The 21,678-nt window shown below is 39.7% G+C and overlaps 1 protein-coding gene across 2 annotated transcripts in view; it reads left to right on the top strand.

Moving 5' to 3' along the window:
• ELP3 (elongator acetyltransferase complex subunit 3) overlaps positions 1-21,678 on the top strand; it is a 120,218-nt gene that overhangs the window by 21,191 nt on the left and 77,349 nt on the right. For both annotated transcript variants that reach the window (XM_002709449.5, XM_017337875.3), the window contains exons 8-9: positions 13,689-13,850; positions 16,384-16,510. In XM_002709449.5, coding sequence (XP_002709495.1) covers positions 13,689-13,850; positions 16,384-16,510 — 289 coding nt within the window. The remainder of the gene's footprint in view (positions 1-13,688; positions 13,851-16,383; positions 16,511-21,678) is intronic.

Raw genomic sequence — 21,678 nt, 5'->3', positions numbered from 1 at the left:
TTGTCAGTTTGTCCTCCTGGCAGCCACCTATGGGAATTCCTTCTGTCATATATCTACATTCTTATTTCCTGTATTCTGTCCTGTTTTGTGGGAAGGATTCTTTTCATTGAAGTATTTTTTTTAAAAAGTGAGTGGCCCATTTGACATAGTAGAGAGATTCACAAAATATGATCTGTGATGAGCTTTTCAGTGTTGGGCTGGTTGAACCTGCAGGAGTGGTTTTGATTGGACCAGTTGAATTTTTTGCACACCCAAGAAGAGTTCTCATTCTCTGAAATATTTACCTGCTATAAAAGCAATGAAACAAGTGTTACTATTTAAAAGCTTAATTTGTTATGTTATAATTACTAATAACTATTACATAATTTCTGTTTATGAGTGGCATCTTAGTCTGTTTTATGCTCCTGTAACAAAATTCCTGAAACTGGTTAATTTATAATGAATGTAAGTTGATTGGCTCACAGTTCTGAGGTGCCAGGATCTGGTAAGGACATTTTTACACCATCACTGGGAGACTCACTTGTCCTTTATACATGTGAATCCCACCTTTGGAATTATAGAGACCTCATGGCCCAGTCACCTCTCAGTTCTCCCCTCTTAACACTGTTAAAATGGCAGTTAAATCTCAACATGCGGTTTGGAGGGAACAAATATTCAAACCGTAACACAATCATTGCCTCATTCTGAATTTTAGTTGATAAAAGAGAATTTTTCATTCTTTGATGCCTCATTTTTTGAATTTTAGCAGGAAGAATATTAAGATTTCATGTATAGTCTAATGACTAAAGAGGGAAAAGTCTTATAATAGTATTTGTTTTTAGACATTTCAGGGACAGCTGGATAGTTACTTCTATACTGTTTCTCTTAGTTTCCAAATGTTTCTTGAGGGCCCACTAGGTACTTTCCCTGTTTGAGGCATTGGAAACAGCATGGTGAACAACATAGCTATTGTCTTTGCTCTCATGGTGCTTACATTCTGATAGTTGAACAGATTATGTAGACTAAGTGCTGTGATGGAAATGGGGTGCTGTGGTAGAGAATAAGTAGGGTTCCTATTATTGATAGAAAGCCAAGACCTCAAGTAGAAGGAGGAGCAGTTAGGCTAAGAGCAGAAAGGATAAGATAAAGGCGCTGAAATGATAAAATCTTTGGCATCTTAGGGACAGAGAGGAGGCCAGCATGGCTACAGCCCAGTGAACAAGGGGGAGAACATCTTGAAATGAGGTTGAAGTGTTAGATAATGGCCAGATTTTATATGCTGTTGAGAAATTGAAATTTTATTTGTCACGCAGTACAAAATAGATGAATGGTTTTAAGCAGAGGAGTGACATGTTCTAGTAAATTGGTGAGATTTTTCTGGTCATCGTCTATTATGTGGATTAAAGGTGTACAGGAGAGAAAGGGGGAAGCCAGGTGGGAGACCATCTGACTATATCCACCCTGGCTTGCCTGAGGGTGGCAGTGTGATGGAAAAGAGATTTTGTTGAGGGTAATGACAGAGGAACGAATTGAGCATGACACCCAAGTTTTGGCTTGGATATTGCTGTCATAAACTGAGGGATGGGGAGAAAAGGAGGTTTGTGGGAGAAAATGGGTATGTTAAGTTTGAAATGCCTATGATAGATACAAGTAGAGATGCCAGGTAGACTATAAAGAGGAGGCTGGGCTAGCAATACAAATTGGGGATTAGAATCTCATAGATGATATTTATAACCATGTAAATGGATGAGATCATCCATGGAGGAGTTTTAGATCTTCAAGGAATTCTAAGTGAAAAAGCAGTTTTTATAGCAATTCTTACAGAATAATGCCAGCATTTATGTGTGTGTGTGTGTGTGTGTGTGTGTATCATTAGAGCTTGAAAATAATGTAGGAAATACAGTTTTTTTGTTTTGCTTAATCCCTCTCTCCAACCATTATCAGGCTTTTCTTTGGCTTCCATTTACATCATAGGAGGGGGAAGATGTATAACTGATTATAGGGTTGTTGAAATCATGCCCCATGTTAGTTTTTTCTGTGGTCATAAGCAGGATCAGAATTTGAATGCACCTAGGGTGTTTTTCATTACCCTGCTGTTAAAGCAATTCTTGGCACATAGTAGGCAGAACTACATGTGCGAATGAATTTTGAGTGAGTGATCAAAGTGTTACTGACAGCTAAAGGCCTAGGTGGCACTACCTCTTGCAGTTGGAGATGAGGCATCTTTGTGTCTGTGCCCTCCTACTTTCCCTGTCCCTATAACTTGCTTTTCTATAATTTGAGTTTGTAAAAATGAAAAGAATAGAGGTGACTTTTCACAAATAAACATTTAGATAGCTCAAGGAGGCTGTGTAAAGGATTCAGCAACCGGCAGAGAATGAATGTGGAGAATAATTTGCTTTTATTTGATTGCCCTTAGGGAATGTGACAGGTGAATTCTGTGTTCGTGAATCCAGACTTTGAGCAGTGTGATCGCTTCCTCCCTCAGGAGCTTTAATAGCAGGATGAGATAGTGACTGTATTTTTACTGTTTACTCAAGACTTTGATCATTCGTGAATATGAGTCATGCTTTGTAAAACGCAGCAGTCTTCAAAGTTTAGGGAAAATGATGGAAGTCAACTTGTTCCTCTTCATAATACTGAAAAATCAAATCGTAGCTTACACAGAATATGATTTGAGGAGAAAACTCTAATTAGTTCAAAACCCCAAGACATCAGAAAGATAGCAGTACCTCAGAAGGTTACTGGAAATTCAACTCTGAAAATTCTCTATCAGGATTATCTATGGAGGCCTTTAGACTCTTCTACCCCAGCTTATATGCTTACATACTCCGTTCTCAGTGCAACTCTTCCCATTTTGAAGATCATGCATATTAAGTAGAATTGAATTATGAATATCTTGGACTTACACCTCTTTCCCATAAAAGTTTGCCACAAAGCTTGTCATAGTACAGTATGGGTTTCCTGCATTATATGAAGCAGGCCAACCAATACCAGCATTATGAATTTTTAGGAGGCATGCAGCTTATTTGACATTTTTATCACTTGAAAAGAGAAATTTTGCTTTGTTCTTCATGTGAAGTTCCACCTTTATTTTTTTAGAAATGTCCCAGTGCCTGGTGGAGTCTGAGTGTAAGTTGTCTGCTGTGTAGATGGAGATGGGGCTTTGTGTTAAAACTAGCTGACTTCAGATCAAATTATGATATGTTTCTAGAAAAAGCCCTTTGGAGAAGAAAGGCTCTTTCAGTAATGGACTAGGGAAACTCAGTTGTTTTGTTTCTGTTCTTGAATTTACCTCAAGAGGGCAACAAACACTCTACTTTTAGATAAAAATTCATACATGATTTGTATCTTCATTGCAATACACTCATGAATGGCTTTTGGGAGGTAATAGAAGTATGATCTGGGAGCTATAAAACCATCCATAAATGTCTCTCTGGATCCTGTCAACCCACACTTGACATGTTTTGCTCTGTTTTCCTGGTTTCTATATTGTTATGAGATAATCTGAAAAAATTCTATTTGTGGCATCTTGTTTGCTTTGTTGAAGTAAATTTTTACTACAAACTCCCTGTAATAAAGTTGATATTTGTAGGGAAGTGTTGTATTATTTGAAGATAGAGTAGTCTGTTTATACTAGAGAACTAAAGACAGCAAATTATTTTCAAATGTTAGCACCATTGTGAAATAAAGAGTAGCCTGGGGAAAACATGCTTTTGATATTGTGTATTCTCTTAAAAACTTTTGGATTTTACCTGTATATATCCCTGCAGAGCCCACTTCTCTCAGATGTAAAGCGATAAACTTGGTTTATTTTACTGCTAGTTGAATTAGTTGTTTTTGCTTAATAACTACATAGATGTGGCACTGACTTCTATTAGTTTAGGTTTTGTTTTTTTTTTAAGATTAGTTTTAAATTAGGTTAAAAGCATATTTTGACAGATGAGTCAACAGTGTTTCTGGTTAAAGTCAAGTTTTATTACTGGCTGAGGTGTCTCTGCTTTCTTTTCTTATGTTTGACCTGATTAAAAGTGCTGCTTCTTGAGCCGGCACCATGGTTCACTAGGCTAATCCTCCGCCTTGCGGCACCGGCACACCGGGTTCTAGTCTCGGTTGGGGCGCCGGATTCTGTCCTGGTTGCCCCTCTTCCAGGCCAGCTCTCTGCTGTGGCCAGGGAGTGCGGTGGAGGATGGCCCAAGTCCTTGGGCCCTGCACCCGCATGGGAGACCAGGAGGAAGCACCTGGCTCCTGGCTCCTGGCTTCGGATCAGCGTGATGTGCTGGCCGCAGCACGCCGGCCGCGGCGGCCATTGGAGGGTGAACCAACGGCAAAAGGAAGACCTTTCTCTCTGTCTCTCTCTCTCACTGTCCACTCTGCCTGTCAAAAAAAAAAAAAAAAAAAGCTGCTTCTTAACAAATTAGGGGCTGCAGTTTAAGAAAAAGCCCCAACAAAGTGAGCCTCGTTATTATTTATGGCAACTTGGTCACAAGCAGTTTTATCCTTGTGGATGGAAAATTGGAAAGCTGAATGAACAGAGTTAAGGACAAAGCAGGTGTGGTTCTGTGAAGGCTCATTAAATCAAGCAAAGAGATAATCACTCATTACTATCAGCTAGACTGAGACGTGTCAGTAGTCTCTAGAGAGCAACAATTACTGGTGGCTGTCTCCTATAAAAATCACAGCTCTGCAGATGAAAAGGACCGGCAGTGAGATCTGAGTCACCCATTCACCAGAAGGCAAATGTTGCCAAATAACTCAGAACAACCTTTTAAAGTAGTTTTATTCCTTTTTAATCAGCTTTGCCCAGAAGCAGTTTTACATTCAATCTTTAATGCTCCTTGGCTGTTTTCACAAGATGCAATTTGAAAGGGTAGTTACCCAACAAGAAATGGGTGAGTCATACTTCCCCCTGTGGAATTGTTAATTCATTTCCGTTTCTTCCTCTTTTTTTCCGCAAATCAATGACTTTAAATCCTCCAGCTATGTCCTTATATGTCTTAGAAAAGCTACATGATGCTGGGTACTGGGCCCAGAAGACAGTTCCATAGACTTGGAGAGCAATGAAGGAAGCAAAGGCCTGAAGCCTGTGGCCTGGCTGCCCTGGGCCTGCGTTTCTGGGCCCTGGCTCTGACACTCCCTACCCCTCACTTTCTGTTGACCACTCTGTTTCCAGCCTTGGTCACCCAGATTTCCATAAATGGGGACCAGGATCCTTCACACTGCCTGGCCAACCTAGGATACATGTTGGTCATCTTCAAAGAAATGATGTTAGTTGTTTCTCTTGTGACATTTTATTTGAGACAAGCAAATCCTAAAAGAATTCCCCATTGAGCACCCACATACTTATCATTAGAGTCTAGAATATTTGCTTCATCACATTCCTATCAGTTCATTATCTCTCTCTCCCTCCCTTTTTGATACATTTGAAAGTTGCGTGCTTCAGTATACTCTCTAGATAATTGATCACTCGTCTCATTAATGTTCACTATTTATGGTTTTTTCTTTGCAATAAATTGATGCAAAAGGAAATGCACAAATCTTATGTATACTAGGAGGAGTTTTGTCAAATGCATGTAGCTGTGTAACAAAACCCTGTTTAGACACCGAACACTGGGGCCGGTGCTGTGGCGTAGTGGGTAAAGCTGCCACCTCCAGTGCCGGCTTCCCATATGGGTGCCAGTTCGAGTCCTGGCTGCTCCTCTCCGATCCAGCTCTCTGCTATGGCCTGGGAAGGCAGTAGAGGATGGCCAAGTCCTTAGGCCCCTGCACCCACATAGGAGTCCCGGAAGAAGCTTCTTGCTTCCGGCTTCAGATAAGCTCTGCTCCGGCCATTGCAGCTATCTGAGGAATGAACCAGCAGATGAAAGAGCTCTCTGTCTCTCTGTCTCTCTGCCTCTCCTTCTCTCTCTGTGTAACTCTTGACTTTCAAATAAATAGATAAATCTTTTTTTTTTTTAAATACCAAACATTGCTGGCACCCAGAAATTTGCCTTATGCCCCTTCCCAGTAAATCCTTAACTTGCATCTCTTAGGTACAGTCATTCTTCTGTTTGTTTATTTTTTTCTCCCACCATGGTCTAGTTCTGCCTATTCTAGAACTTCATATAAATGACAACACATAGCATATACTCGTGTGTGTAAGTCATGTTTCACTGAGTGCTGCTTCTTTGAGGTTCATCAGTGTTGTTGGGTGTTTTGGTAGCTGTTGGCTGCTGAATGATGCTGATAGTATTATGTTGTTTACATAGACCACAGTTAGTTCATGCTTATTGATGGGCACAGCTGTTTGTGGCCATTATGAATAAAACTTCAATGAACATTCTCGGACAAGTGTTTTTGTGGAGATGTATAAGCACTGCTGGCTGTGTTTTTTCCTTTTGGATCTGTGTGCTTTCCTCTCCCTTGTTCTATTGCTATGGCTATGACATTCAGTACAGCATTAAGTAGAAGTGGTGAGTAGGCCTTTGTGTCTTATTCCACATTTATAGGAAATATTTACCATTTCAATATTAAGTGCAGTGTTGCTTTTGGGTGTTTTGTAGATACGTTTATTAGATGCAAGAAGTTTCTTGAGAAGTTTTATCATTAACTCATTTGCCTAATGCTTTCTCAGTGCCCATTTAAATGATCACGTGGTTCTCCTGTATTGTGACAAAATGAGCTATTCTGAGTGATTTTTATATGTTAAATAATCCTGCATTTCTAGAAGGAACCTGTTTGGTCCTAATGTGTTGTCCTTGTTATATTTTACTATATTCACCCTGCTAATATTTCATAGGGAGTTTTTTATGTCTGTTTATAATTGATGGTGGTCTGTAATTTCTTTTTTTGTAACTTCTTGATCAGATTTTGGTATTAGTGTTATGCTGGGCTCACAAAATAAGTAAAGAAGTGCATTTCTCCTGTGTTCTGAAAGAGTTCATGTAAGATAAATGTTACTTCTTTATGTTTGTTAGAACTCGCCAGTGAAACAGTCCAGGGCTAGAATTTTCTTTTGGGAGAGGGTTTTAGATAATTAATTCAATTGTTTTATTAGATACAAAGCTTTTTTTTTTTATCTTTATCCCTTTTGTAGGAATTTTTCAAGGAATTTGTCTATTTCATTCAAATTGTCAAACTTTTAGGTAATAAGTTGTTCATAATATTCCTTTACGCTGTTAGGTTTTTTTTTTTTAATATTTATATATTTACTTGAAAGTCAGAATTAAGAGAAGTTTTTCTTGGGCTGGTTCACTCCCCAGATGGCACCAATGGCTGGAGCTGGGCCAATCCAAAGCCAGGAGCCAGGAGCTTCGGTGTCTCCCACGTGATTGCAGAGGCCCAAGCACTTAGTTCATCCTCCCCTGCTCTCCCAGGCACATTAGTAGGGAGCTGGATTGGAAGTGGACCAGCCAGAACTTGAACCTGTGCCCATATGAGATACCAGCGCCACAGACAGTAGCTTCACCTACTACACCTCAGTGCTGACCCCTATGCTGTTAATTTCTAAAGAATCTAAGTGATTACCCCTTCTTTCTTAAAACAATGAATAGAAAGAGGCAACATGTTAAAATCTATGAGGGGGCCAGTGCCGTGGCTCACTTGATTAATTCTCCGCCTTTGGTGCCGGCATCCCATATGGGCGCCGAGTTCTAGTCCCAGTTGCTCCTCTTCAACTCTAGCTCTCTGCTGTGGCCCAGGAGGGCAGTGTAGGATGGCCTGAGTGCTTGGGCCCCTGTACCCGCATGGGAGACTGGGAGGAAGCACCTGGCTCCTGGCTTCAGATCAGCACAGCGCCAGCCGTAGTGGCCATTTGGGGAGTGAACCAACAGAAGGAAGACCTTTCTGTCTCTCTCTCACTGTCTATAACTCTACCTGTCAAATTAAAAAAAAAAAAATCTGTGAGACATAGAGAAATAAGAGAAGTATTAAGAGAAGTTTATAGCAATAAATACATATATCAAAAGAAAATAGAGTTCTCAGATACACCTTGAGGACTTAGAAAAGCAGAGAACAAACCAAATCCAAAATTTACAGAAGGAAAGAAATAACAAAGATCAAAACAGAAATAAATGAAATCAATACTAAAAAGAAAAATGCAAAAGGTCAGTTTCCTTCTAATTCCTTCAGTGATCCATTGTTATTTAAGAGCGTGTTGTTCCATTTCAGTGTATTTGTACAGTTTCCATTATTCTTGTTGTTGATTTCTAGTTTAATACTGTATCTATGAAAGATGATATGATTTCAATTTTTAAAATTTATTGACTTCTGGCAGTTTGACTGTAATATGTCTTGGAGAAGGTTGCTTGGAGAGAATCACTAGCTGGTTTCCGGAAGACAGTTAAGAGACATTAAAATCAGTGTGTTGTCCTTCTACTGGTGTCTGCCTGGCTGGGGCCCTTGTGCAAAGAGATAGTATTTTTGTAGGTCACTTTCTTCTTTCCAAAAATAGGGATGTGATTCCCAAGGAATCATCTATACCCTTTTATATTTCTGCGGCCTCTAGTTTTTTGTTCTCTAGTGGTTCTTGTTGTCTGCTGTATGTCATGTCCCTAAAGCTAGATTGTTAAGTGATTCTGGGACATCCACTATTTTATTTTTACTTTCTACAGAATACCTGGCCTATCCCTAGGAATCTGCTAGGGTTGGCTGTTTGCCAGAGGAAAGATAACCAATAGAATCATCCAGAGGCTGCTGGGAGTGGTGAGAGACCTGCTATATTCCCAGTTATTCTAATTCATTTGTTCATTCTTCAGATTTGAACTTTTTTAATTGGAGAGTTTTTAATGCTGAAGCCCTTAAACAATTAACCTAAATGTTCTCAAGCTTACTGTCCTCCAGGATCTTCCTGTCTAGATGGGCAGACATATCTATAAATAACAAGGCCAGTTATTCATGGTATGGGCAAGGTGCTTTAGAAGCGAGAGCAGACTTCTAACCGAGGGGCTCAGGGATGATGTCACTGAAGGGGAAATGTCTGTGAGCTGTCTTTTGAAGGCTTTGGGTTTTGTTTGCTTTTAAATTCCCAGATTCTTTTTTTGTTTGTTTGTTTTTTAAAAGATTTATTTATTTTTTACTTGAAAGTCACAGTTACACACAGAGAGAAGGAGAGTCAGAGAGAGGGAGAGTGAGAGGTCCTCCATCTGCTGGTTCATTCCCCAGATGGCCTCAACAGCTGGAGCTGCACCAATCCAGAGCCAGGAGCCTCCTCCAGGTCTCCCATGCAGGTGCAGGGCCCCAAGGACTTGGCCATCTTCTACTGCTTTACAGGCCACTGCAGAGAGCTGAATTGGAAGTGGAGAAGCTGGGTCTTGAACCAGTGCCCATATGGAATGCTGGCACTTCAGGTGGCAGTTTCACCCGCTACGCCATAGTGCCAGCCCCAATTCCCAGATTTTTGTCCCATTTCTCCCCACTGCTGCTTCTCACCCCTAATTGCACAAAATTCTGTCAATATAAGTTATTGGCTTAGTTTATGCTTGCCAAAGAATATTTGTATCATTTACAGTTGGCCTCTCCTTATAGCATGTAGAAAAGCATAGTATATAGCATAGCCCCACATTGGTTGGCTGTATAGGTTTAATGAAGATGACTATATAACCTCACAAAAAGAGCAGTGGAGTTGGAATCCACAGTCCACATGTAAGTCCTGGCTTTGTCCCTTAGAAGTTGATACAGTTGCTGTATACAGAAATGCCTGTGGCCCCTAGAAGCTGTGGGAGTTGAAGAAGAAAGTAAGGGAGGACCATCCTATTGGGAAGCTGTGGAAATGCTGTGGGTCCTCAGATGTCACCTTAGATTAGTTGAAAGCCTGTGTGCACGTATTTGCATATTAAAGCATAGTCATATTGATATCTTTACATTCTGATCAATGAAGAAGCACATTTAGTGAGCTGTAGGATTACATATATACATTAACAAAATTTAATAAAAACATACAGCGAACTTATGGGAAAACAACATTATACTCTGTTCTTTAGGAAACATTCCATTGTTTTTGTTCAAAGTTGATAAGAATTTTTTCTTAATTACTTTTTAGATGAAGATACAAATCTGGCAAAAATATAAAATATTGACTTTTAAAATTTGACTTTTCCTCCATTGCTGCTTCCTGTAGAAAGTAATGACTTTTTCCCCCAGAGAAGATACATTTTTGAAATGGAGTTAAATTCTTATTAGAGAATAAGGTTTGCTTCCATGTCCTATACTATATTCTGATTACCTTTGAAAAGACCCATCGTCCTTGTAGCGGCTTTCTCTGTCTTATCCTGGGTTGAGCCTCTGATGATCTGTGTGACAGAAAGATCAGCTAGGAAATTTTTTCTTTTTCCTCTAGACAAGTTCCCATTTGTGAAATTGCCTTTTCTCTGTTTTTTTCCCAGTGATGGAAATTTCCATTGTGCCACCAGGCTTCCCTACTTAGTGGCATCACATTTAAGAAATACTTGGGCTTTTAAAACATATGAGTTAATAGGAGTGTTATGATGCAGTTTTAGAATGCCTGGTTCTAGTATGTTCTCATTTACATTTTATGATCTACTCACTGAGAGCATTCTACCTTGCTTCGTTATCAGTCTTCATATTGATGGTTTGCTTTGGCTGTAATATGAGTATTTATTTCTTATTTTTAATATATGAGTGTTTATTTGTTTTTTATTTATTTGAGAGGCAGAGAGAAGGCAAGCACATGTGAGCAAGCACTTCCATCCAATGGTTCATTCCTCAAATGCCCACAATGGCCAGGGTTGGCCAGGCCAAATCCAGAACCTGTAAACTCAATCCACATTTCCCATGTGAAGCCCAAGTTCCCAACTTCTTGGGTCATCTGCTGCCTCCCAGAGTGCACTTTTGCAGGAAGATGATTCAGGAGTGGAGTTGGGACTTGATTTTAGGTACTCTGATATGGGATGTGACTGTCCCAACCAGCATCTTAGGTGCTAGGCCAAATTCCCACCCCTGAGTATTTATTTTAAAGATAAAATAGAATAAAATGCCTGGCCAGTGTTGTGGCACAGTAGGTTAAGCTGCCACCTGCGATGCTGATATCCCATATGAGCACTGGTTCAAGTCCTGACTGTTCCATTTCCAACCCAGCTCCCAGCTAATACCCTGGGAAGGCAGCAGAAGATGGCCCTAGTGCTTGGGTCCCTGCCACCCAAGAGGGAGACTAGTATGGAGTTCTAGTCTCCTGGTTTCAGCTTGACCCAGCCGTATCCATTGTGGCCATTTGGAAAGTGAACCAACAAATGGAATCTCTGTCTCTCCCTCTCTGTCCATAACTCTGCCTTTCAAATAAATAAATAAATCTTTAAAAAAAAAAAACAACACTCTTTTCCCTCAAACCTGCAGTTGCTGTGGGAAGAAGGTGAGTTATATGTCTTATGGGACTGTGAACATCTGTTACTAATGCCTTGTGCCTAACTATCTGAGAGGCGTGAAGCTTTCTGATTCTGTTGTTTCAGAGAAGAGAAATGAGTTAGTAGCATCCTATCTGGCAAGATAGGAGCTCTTTCTCTCTCTCTCTCTCTCTCTCTTTTTTTTTTTTTTTTCCCGGTCTTATAACTCATTTGTTAGTAAATTTGAACTGGTTGTTTACCTTTTAGTCTGATTGCATCTGCTTGCTAATCCTACGTAAAGCCCCATAGAAGACAGAAATAAATAGTACAAAAGAGTTTCAGTGTCTAAAATGAAAGGCTTTGGAACTAATGCTCCTCTAGTTCTGTGAGTCTTAGCTTTGTTAATTATTACTAACGTTAAATATGTCAGTTCTTAGTGACATTTAATAATGAAGCAATGAACCTAATGGAGTAGTTACAAAATTACGGGATTTTTATGATTTTTTTTCCTTTTCAAGAAAGAACTACAAACACCTTTGGAAAGAAGAAAATTAGATGGCAAAAAAGATTTCCCTCACCTTTCTCACAGAAAGTAGAAAACTGGGGAAGTGTGTGCTGAAAAGCATGATGGGGCTCTCAGAATCTAGAAGTGTTGAAAAGGGGAGACCTGTTGTCCCATGCTGAGCGGTCCAATCAGTGTAGGAAATGAAATGCAGAGCTAGGATTTTAGTCAGGTGGGCCCAGCTTTAAATCTGGAGTTGGATTTTTATTATTCTGTACCCCTAGACAAGTTGTTTACTCCATTTGAACCCCAGTGTATTGTTCCGTCAGAGGAAGATGGGAAGACACACTGCATGGAGCTGATGGGGAGGTTCCATATCGATAGAGTGTAACGCACAGGGCTCGGCCAGCAGTGGCCCCTGTCCATTTGAATTCCCTGCCCCCTCTCTCACTAGCACCCTAAGCATTTGAATTTTACTTCTGTGGACCTTTGGCCAACAATAAGGTCATTAACTCAGATAGCTTGGATCTAAAGTGGTACTTTTACTGCCTTAGTATCTGGTTTTAGTGAGAGACAAAAATGTTTCTTAATTTTGTAAATTACTGCCAAAAGGAATAGCTTGGCAGAAAGACTTTGGTGATGTAGAAGACATTTCATCTGAATTATTCCTATGCTCGTTACACCTAGCCTCCCCTTTTGCTTTTTCCTTTTATTTAAAATGACTCTATGGAGTAGCAAATAAATAACACAGATGGTTTTCACTTATGTGAAAAATGGTTGCTAGGAATTGAAAAATTGGTCTTCACAGTTGAAATTACCGTTTTTAGGGCGATTATGGTTGCAGCATATTGCAGAAGAAGAATAATGATAATAACATTACAGTGTGCTAGTTCACTCACGTCAGTCCTATGAGGTGTAGGGACTGTTATTTCTCTCATTTTGCAAATAAAGACTGTCTAGTACAGAGAGGTGAATAGCATGGCGGTTTACATAGAACAAGGATTTGGTTTCTTTTTTTTAATTCCTTAATAGCTCTGTTGCCTTTTTTAAAAAATATTTATTTATTTATTTATTTATTTATTTATTTATTTATTTAAAAGGCAGAGATAGAAGGTGAGGGTGGAGGGAGAGAGAGAGAGAGGTTTATCTTCCATCCGCTGGTTCACTCCCCAGCTGGCTTCAACGGCGGGGACTGGGCCAGGCTGAATCCAGGAGCCAACAGCTTCTTTTGGGTCTCCCACATGGGTACAGAGGCACAAGCACTTGGGCCATCTTCTGCTTTCCCAGGCTCATTAGCAGGGAGCTGGGTTGGAAGTGGAGCAGCCAGAACTCGAACAAGTGCCCATATGGGATGCCCGCACTGCAGGCAGAGGCTTCTATACCACAGAGCAAGGATTTGAACTTAGGCAGTCTGGCTCCAGCGTCCACCCTCTTAAACACTATTTCATACCAGGAGGATTAAGACAAAGCAGTCTGGGGCCAGCGCTGTGGCGCAGCAGGTTAATGCCCTGGCCTGAAGCGCCGGCCTCCCATATGGGTGCTGGTTCAAGTCCTGGCTGCTCCACTTCTGATCCAGCTCTCTGCTGTGGCCTGAGAGGGCAGTGGGAGATGGCCCAAGTGCTTGGGCCCCTGCACTCGCATGGGAGACCCGAAGAAGTTCCTGGCTCCTGGCTTTGGATCAGCACAGCTCCGGCCATTTGCAGCCAATTGGGGAGTGAACCATTTGGATAAGACCTCTCCCTCTCTCTCTGCCTCTTCTCTCTCTGTGTAACTCTGACTTTCAAATAAATAAATCTTAAAAAAAAAAAAAAAAAAAGACAAAACAGACCTTTGAATGGGAATAAATACCCTAAAACTGTGGCAGGTTTGTTATTTTTAGATTTGTTCTGCAGGTATTCTGAGAGAAGCCTCACAAAGTGTATTGGAATTACTATTGAGACCAGACCAGATTATTGCATGAAGCGACACTTAAGTGACATGTTGACCTATGGCTGCACGAGGCTGGAGATTGGGGTACAGAGTGTCTATGAAGATGTGGCTAGAGACACCAACAGGTAAGACAGCAGCAAATGATCTTGCACGTGCCTGCCTGTATCCCCACCAATTTTCTCTGCACTTGTACTCATCCTTTCTTCCTTCTTACCAGTCTTAGAGAAATGGGCGTTTCTAAGTATTTCTCCTTTTCAGAGTCCTTTTATCCATGCTCCTAATTCATCCCCTCTTTCCTTCCTTTCCAGTCTTTCTTTATGAGCTCTTTTCCAGCGGCCTATAGACATGCTCCTATCTCTCCCTGTTCTCATTTTATAAGGCCTCCTCCACAGAGCAAGCAAGAGACAGGACCCCAAGTCAGTAGTGTAAGGCAAGAGAAAGGCCAAGGAGAATGGAACAAAGGAAAGAGTCTGAATAAGAAGGAAGACAGGATGAAGTTTAAGAGGTTAATTTTTTGTGGAGCAGGTTTCACTTGGCAGGGACCTGTGAGAATTTGGTGAGACAGTGGAAATGAACTTTGAAAAATTTGTCATTGTAAAGAAGGAGGAAATATGGGTTAGTGGAGCCATATGAAGTTCTGTTTCCTCTATAAATATTAAGTTAAATCAGGAACTTTATAGTTTATTTCTGAGTTAGTGGGGAACTAGGACCAAAGGAGTTCATTAGACAACAGAGATCACTGACTTAGAATGGTCAAGGCAGGTTTCATGAGGAAGTTATGCATTGAAAATCCCATTTTCATAGGATTTGGGTCGATAAAATTGAGGGTTGTGCTAGAAGGAAGTAAGGATATTGACACTGGTAAACGTCTTAGAGACAACCAAGAAGAATGCCAGGCTCGAAAAGGTGGAATTTTTCCTGTAGGTAATAGAGATGTATTGAGAGTTTTTAGCTCTCAGAAGAATCTAATGGATATCATGCTTGAGAAAGAGTAACTTGAATAGAATGCACTTGCACTTATGTAGGGAAAGACTTAAAGCCAGAAAACTGGTTCTAGCACTGTAGTAATCTAGGCCTATGCTGGAGAGGAACCTGTGGAATGGACAGGGTTTCTTGAAGGTCAGGGAAGCTGTGTGCAGAAAATGAATCGCAGCTAAAAGTTAGAGTAAGAGTAGGAGTTAGTAAAGTGCAAAACAGGAATATAGCTTCAGATAGGAAAATAAGAGCAAACCTCTACATCGGAGCACACAGCACATTTCTGAGCTCAAAGTGGTTGAGTTCGGTTAGAATGATAGGAGTTGAGGCTGGAAAGCAAGCAGAGGAGCCAGTTTACAAGGCGTCTCGGAGGTCTGCTCAGAGCGACTGGGCTTTGAGGACTGTAGCAAGCCACTGGCCATCTGAGAGCTGAGTTGTGATGGGAGCATGTGCATTTTAGAAAGATCACTTTAGTTCCAGTATGGGGTTTGGATTAGAGAAGAGCAAGCTGAAAGGCAGGCCAGTTAAAAGGCTGTTACAGTGATTTAAGCAAGAAAGACTGACGTCCTGGACAGGAAATGATTGGTAGTTTTTTTGTGACTGGTTGGAAATGAAGATAGGAAATAATGCGAAGTCAAGAAAGCTTGGAAGAAAGATGAGTTTCATTTTGGACATACTAAACTTTAGATATTTATGGAACAAATGAGAAAGATTTGCCTTAACACAGGGCCAACAAATAGAGTACCTTACATTGATCAAAATTCTCTATACTTGCACAATTCAATACAACAGTGCAATTGAAAAACTTAGTTTTTTCATTTTAAGTAAAGGAAATATAAATTTGAATAACCTGATGTGCCTACTGGCTACCATATGTGTAGTACAACTTTGAAGTATTAGGTATTTGGGTATAGAATTCAGGAACAAGGCCTAGCCTCGTCATTAGAAATTTGAAAGTTACTAGCAAAAAGAGATTAGATAGAGATTGAAACTAGGAAAATGGATAGGGACATCCACAGAGAGTTTGATGGAATCTGTAGCTTCTAGTGTCTTTCTGTGGTGAAAGGGATTAACACTAGGATTCAGTCTTTAGGAGACTTGTTCCCTACTTGGATATGGCAATAGAAAGGCCAAGTTAAGATGATTTATTCATGTGGCCTTAAGCGATTCTGCTTTCTCACAAAATAATTTTCTCTTTCCATTTTTTAAATGACTCTCCAAATCTAATAGTGAAATCTGTTTTGAATCATAGACTTCATTTTTCCTTTCTTCCTGCAGATAATTTCACAAGATCTTTGAGGGAAAGAGCATAGCAAACTGCAGTTTCTGAATGGTTTTCAGCTCATTGTTCTTGTTTCTGACAGATATTTACATTAGTAAGCTTATTTTTACTGATGATGCTATACCAAATAATTTTAGTATATATTAACGCTTACTACCCTAGTCATTTACTTTCAAGACTTTGAGAAACTACATAAGGGGATTTCTGAGAAATACCTCAGAAGTAAAACGATTTTCTCCCAGGCCTCCTCAGGAGGCAGTGAAGAGAAGAATGACTTCTGGAGTTCTTTTCTCCCGCAGGCTTGACTCACGATTGTGGAACTTCTGTTATGTGTGTCTGAGACTGTTTTCCCTTTGCAGCCCATTTATTTGTGTAACAGATAGTCACTTTTCTTTCTTCAGGGGGCACACTGTGAAGGCAGTATGTGAGTCATTTCACCTGGCCAAGGATTCTGGTTTCAAAGTTGTGGCTCATATGATGCCCGATCTGCCAAATGTGGGACTAGAAAGAGACATTGAACAGTTTACAGTAAGTGCTAACTTAAACCAGGCTAATTTAAACTGCATTTGCATGTTTCCTATAACTTCTCTGCTCTTGTTTTTTGTTTTACTATTGACCTTTTTAAAAAAAATCATTGCTAAAGCAATACATCTATTTAGAAATGCAGTAGAATAAGGGAAGTCATGCACAGCTCCGGCATCAGACAAAACTAACATCTTAATATATTCTTTCCAAGATTTTTTTATGCTTAGTGTTTTGGGGGGTTTTAATAGCAACGTTTTAACTCAACATTTTTTTTTTTTAAGATTTATTTATTTATTTGAGAGGCATAGTTATAGACAGGGAGCGAGAGACAGGGAGGTCTTCCATCTACTAGTTGACCCTTCAAACGGCCACAATAGCTGAAGCTGGGCTGACCCGAAGCCAGAATCCAAGAGCTTTTTCTGGGTCTTCCGTGAGGGTGCAGGGGCCATCTTCCACTGCTTTCCCAGACCATTAGCAGGGAACTGGATCATAAGTGGAGCAGGGGGGACTCAAACCAGCGGCCATATGGGATGCCAGTGCCACAGGTGGAGGCTTAACCTGTTACCCCTTCACTTAACATTCTAAGCAGCATCTATCCATGTTGTGTAGCCTGATCTCTCTTACCATGTTTTTTTTTGTTTTGTTTTGTTGTTTTGTTTTGTTTTGTTTTTCTTGGGACAGGCAGAGTTAGACAGAGAGACAGAGACAGAGGTCTTCCTTTTCTGTTAGTTCACCCCACAAATGGCCACTGCGGCCGGCGAGCTGTGCTGATCCAAAGCCAGGAGCGGTGCTTCCTCCCGGTCTCCCATGCGGGTGGAGGGCCCAAGCACTTGGGCCATCCTCCACTGCCTTCCCGGGTCACAGCAGAGTGCTGGACTGGAAGAGGAGCGAGCAACCGGGACAGAATCCGGCGCCCCAATCAGGACTAGAACTGGGGTGCTGGCGCCGGCCCTCTCTTAACATATTTAAATGTTTCAATTAATATGTCAGACATTGTTAACCACTTTCAAAGTTTAGGAATATTACCAATTTTGGATTTGCCAAATAGCTCTGCAGGGAAATAACTTATTTATGTTTATAAATTTTATAGTATTTAGGTTTGTTTACAATAAATGCAGTGGAGTAGAATTATCAGGGAAAGGCATAAACTTTTTAAGAACATCACTGTGTTAACCAAGTGCTTTTCAGAGGGTTGTTAACAATTTATATTCATTTCAGCAGTGTTATCCTTCTCAAATAATTCTTTTCTGATTTTGTATTTTCTATATACATTTATATATACTGTGTATATGTGTATTTTAATTTTTGCTAATTTGGCAGATAAAAGTGTCATTTTAACATGCATCTTGGAATTGTAGTAACATACTTTTCAAATTTGTATTTAGTTATATTTCTTTTATCTTCTAGAAACTGTGTGTTTTTGTTCTAATCAGTTGCTCTATGGGGATGTTAATCCTTTTGATACTAAATTTACATGAACTTTTATGTAAGGCCTTTTAGACTCAGTGTTTATTATGTTTGTTGCAAATATTTTCCCCAACCTATTTTAACCTTTTACTTTTTCTTCTTGAGATACTTCTAAGCTTAGAAATCTGTTTCTGTTTTCTTCTAGCCTTTCTTTTTCAATGCCTAATTGGAATTCTAGATTTGTTTTTGCTTTTTGTACTCTACCACAGTTTCTTGATCCATATTAGATTTTTCTAGGGAAATGAGAGTGGTCAGGTCGTCTGTTTTTCTTCAGATTCTCAGGAAGGGGATGTGTGCTTCTTTTTCTTCTTTTGGAGACAAGAGTGATAGTATTTATCAAATTATTTCCTCTGTTTAGAAAAATGGAGTTCAGTATGCCTAATTTGTGTGAAATTAGTAATTCTCTCCTTACTTTTAGAAAGTTTATTTTTATTATTATTTAAGCTTTAATAAACTGCAGTTGAAGGCCTGTTTACAAGCAAGCATTAATTCACAGATGTCCATATTAGTAACTGCCCTTACTGGTTGTGTGGTAGATTTTGAGTCTGGTATCTTCCCCTGACTGAACAGCCAGATACTCAGACACCGAGCCTCAGAGTCACCAGAAACACACTTTGCTTTGCCGCAGCTCCTCAGTGGACCAGAAAGGAGGATAGCCAGGTTTCAAAATTTTAAGTGCTCTTGAAAAATGTGATATTTTAGTACCATAGCAAGTAATAGCAGCTCAGTCTCACTATTCATTTTTCCTTCTTTAAAATTAGGGATAGTTCATTAATTGCAGAGACAACCCTTCATGTAAACAAGTAGATGTTTATCTACTTGTTTGTAATCGTTTCAAAAGAACCCACAGAGCAAACTGTATTTCTTGCTAGCTGCATCCCCAAAAAGGACTGACAAAATGAAGCTAACATGAAAATCTGAATTCTTTCTTGAAAAAAAAAAAATTAGCTGCAAGTTAATTTATAACTTGCCTGCAAATCAATAAGAAAAAGGCAAAGCCAAGTAGGAAAATGGGGAAAAACTTGAATAGGCATTTTACAAAACAGGTATTTGTTAGCCGATAAATCTGTCCACATCTCAGGGTACTTAGTTTTTGTAGAGATAAAATTTTAAGACTTCAATGCATTGCTATTATAAATGCACTAAAATAGGTAAGAATGGCAAAATTTAAAAAGGTAATGTCAAGTTCTGGTAAGAACATGGAGTATCTGGAACTCTCATTTACTGCTGGCAGGAAGATAAATTGGTCCATCCATGCTGGAAAACTGTATGGCGGTATCTGTTAAAGCTGAGCATATATATATCCTATGACCCAGCAATTCTAGTCACAATGTACTGCGCAGCCTAAGTACATACATATATTTACCAAAAGACATGTTCACATTGCTGTTGATAATATCAAAACGGAAATAACCCAAGTGCCTAATTACAGTAGAACACACAAATAGGGGCTGGTGTTGTGGCTCAGGCAGCCTGTAGCCCTAGCATCCCGTATGAGTGGTGGTTCCAGTCCCAGCTGTTTCACTTCTGATCAAGTTCCCCGCTAATGTGCCTGAGAAAGCAGAAGATGGCCCAAGTCCTTAGGCCCTTGTACCCACATAGGAGACCTGGAAGAAGCTCCTGGCTTCAGCCTGGCCTGGCCCTGGTCAGTGTAGCCAGTTGGGGAGTGAAGCAGTAGATGAAAGATCTCTCTGTCCCTCCTCTCTCTCTAACTCTGCCTCTCAAATAAATAAATAAATCTTTAAAATACAAAAAAGAAAAAAGAACTCATATAGTGTACTGTAATCATGTGGTAAAGTGCTATAAATCAAGAATGAACTAAATACAACTTAATGCAACAACATGACTGATTCTATTCAATGTAATACTGAGCACAGGAAGCCAGATCCAACCGACTACCTAATATTCAATTCTATTAATATGAAGTTCAAAAAACTTTGGAAGGAATTATGACTAGAGACGGGTATACTTCTGAGTTTCTGAAAATGTTCTTTTTCTTGATTTCAATGGGTTCTGGTTACATGTGTTTTTTTTTTTAAAAAAAAAACTGTCAGGATACACAATTATGATTCGTTGCTTTTCAGTATCTAAGATATTTCATTAAAATGTTTGCATAGAAATTTCAAAACCAGAGTTTTTGTTAAAGTCTCATTTAGGCCTACTGTAAATTCACAACCTTTCTTGGCTTAGTAGGTAATAGTTTTATACTTTAAAGACTTCTTTTTCTCCTGCTTTATTTTGTTATCACATCTGCCCAGAATTCCTTAATAATAACTACAGATATATTTCCCTTAATGTGTTCTCTTGCATAGGAGGGGTTGTGAAGTCATGATTCTGTTTGTATAATTGCGAAAGTCCACAAAAATTTTACTCTGCAGAGAGAACAGGATTGCCTGCCTGGCATGGACCCATAAAGTCACAACCGAGCCCACTAAGATCTTATAGCCATGTTAGCTATAAATGGCTTAGAACTCACGCTTTGTTATATAGGTCAGTTCTTTGTCACTAAGTGTGTAATCCTGTTCATTTACATATGTTTCTTATAAAGTCACATTCTTAGACGGTGGTAAATGCAGAGCTTGTAGCTATGTATGACAAATAGTATTACTTAAATTATCCATAAACACAAATATATTTTTAAAAAGAAGTTTAATTATAGAGCTGAAAGCTTATCCTTGTTACAACAAGGAGATTAATGGAGATTAATATCTTAAAAAATTTATCCTGCAGGCATTAACTTCACCATTTCTACCTATCCTCAAATAGGACTTAGTTGCTCAAAATAGCTTTCAGCTGTTTGAATATTTTATTCTTCTAAAACTTAGACTGTTCCTGGATATCTGATCTCAGATTACTGAAAATACTTGATGAATGTCTATTTCCCTCAAGGAAAAATGTGTCTCTAGTAATCTCCCATCAGTAATTACAAATCTTTCAGTCTGTTAATGTTTGTTCTGCCCTTTTGACCTTTTGAAATTCTTTTTTTCCATTGAACTGCTTTCCCCAAAAACCAGTGAGATTGAAGTTGAGGTTTGGTGGGGGGTGAGTAGAGGTGTTTGTTTCATTTTTAACATAAAGGCTCTTTACTTAAAGTGATGTCATGGAGTACAGGTAAGTGCAGAATTATATAAGAAAAGAACACCAAGTGTAGCCTCATCAGACCAGGGAACCAGGTGTGATGAGGGTGAGATAGTAGTCAGAAGTGAATCTCAAGTAGAGCCCACTCTCAATCAAGTACCCTTTCCATGATACTTTTGTCAGGCAGAGGGAACTGTGTTTTGGTGTGAGTGATTGTGCATGACCTAAATGATATGGAAATCCAGAGAACTCTTAGCAGAAAATGGTCAAGTTGGATTTTTTTTTTTTAAGATTTATTTATTTGAAAGGCAGAATTACAGAGAGAGGAGGAGAGACAGAGAGCAAGTGATCTTCTGCCTGCTGGTTTACTCCCCAAATGTCTGCAACAGCCAGGGCTGGGCCATACTGAAGTCAGAAGCCAGGAGCTTCATTCGGGTCTTCCATGTGGGTGCAAGGGCCAAGTACTTGGGCCATCTTCCTCTGCTTTCCCAGGTACATTAGCAGGGAACTGGTTGGGAAGTGGAGCAGTACTTGAACCAACACCTGTATGGGATGCTGGCGCTGCAGCTGGTGGCTTAACCCACTATGCCACAGTGCCGGCCTCTCAAGTTGAATCTTAGAGATTT

The sequence above is a fragment of the Oryctolagus cuniculus genome, chromosome 2 (assembly GCF_964237555.1).
Source record: "Oryctolagus cuniculus chromosome 2, mOryCun1.1, whole genome shotgun sequence".
Lineage (NCBI taxonomy): Eukaryota > Metazoa > Chordata > Mammalia > Lagomorpha > Leporidae > Oryctolagus > Oryctolagus cuniculus.
Note: the sequence above shows the minus strand (reverse complement) of the source record. Positions and strands in the feature narration are given on the sequence as shown.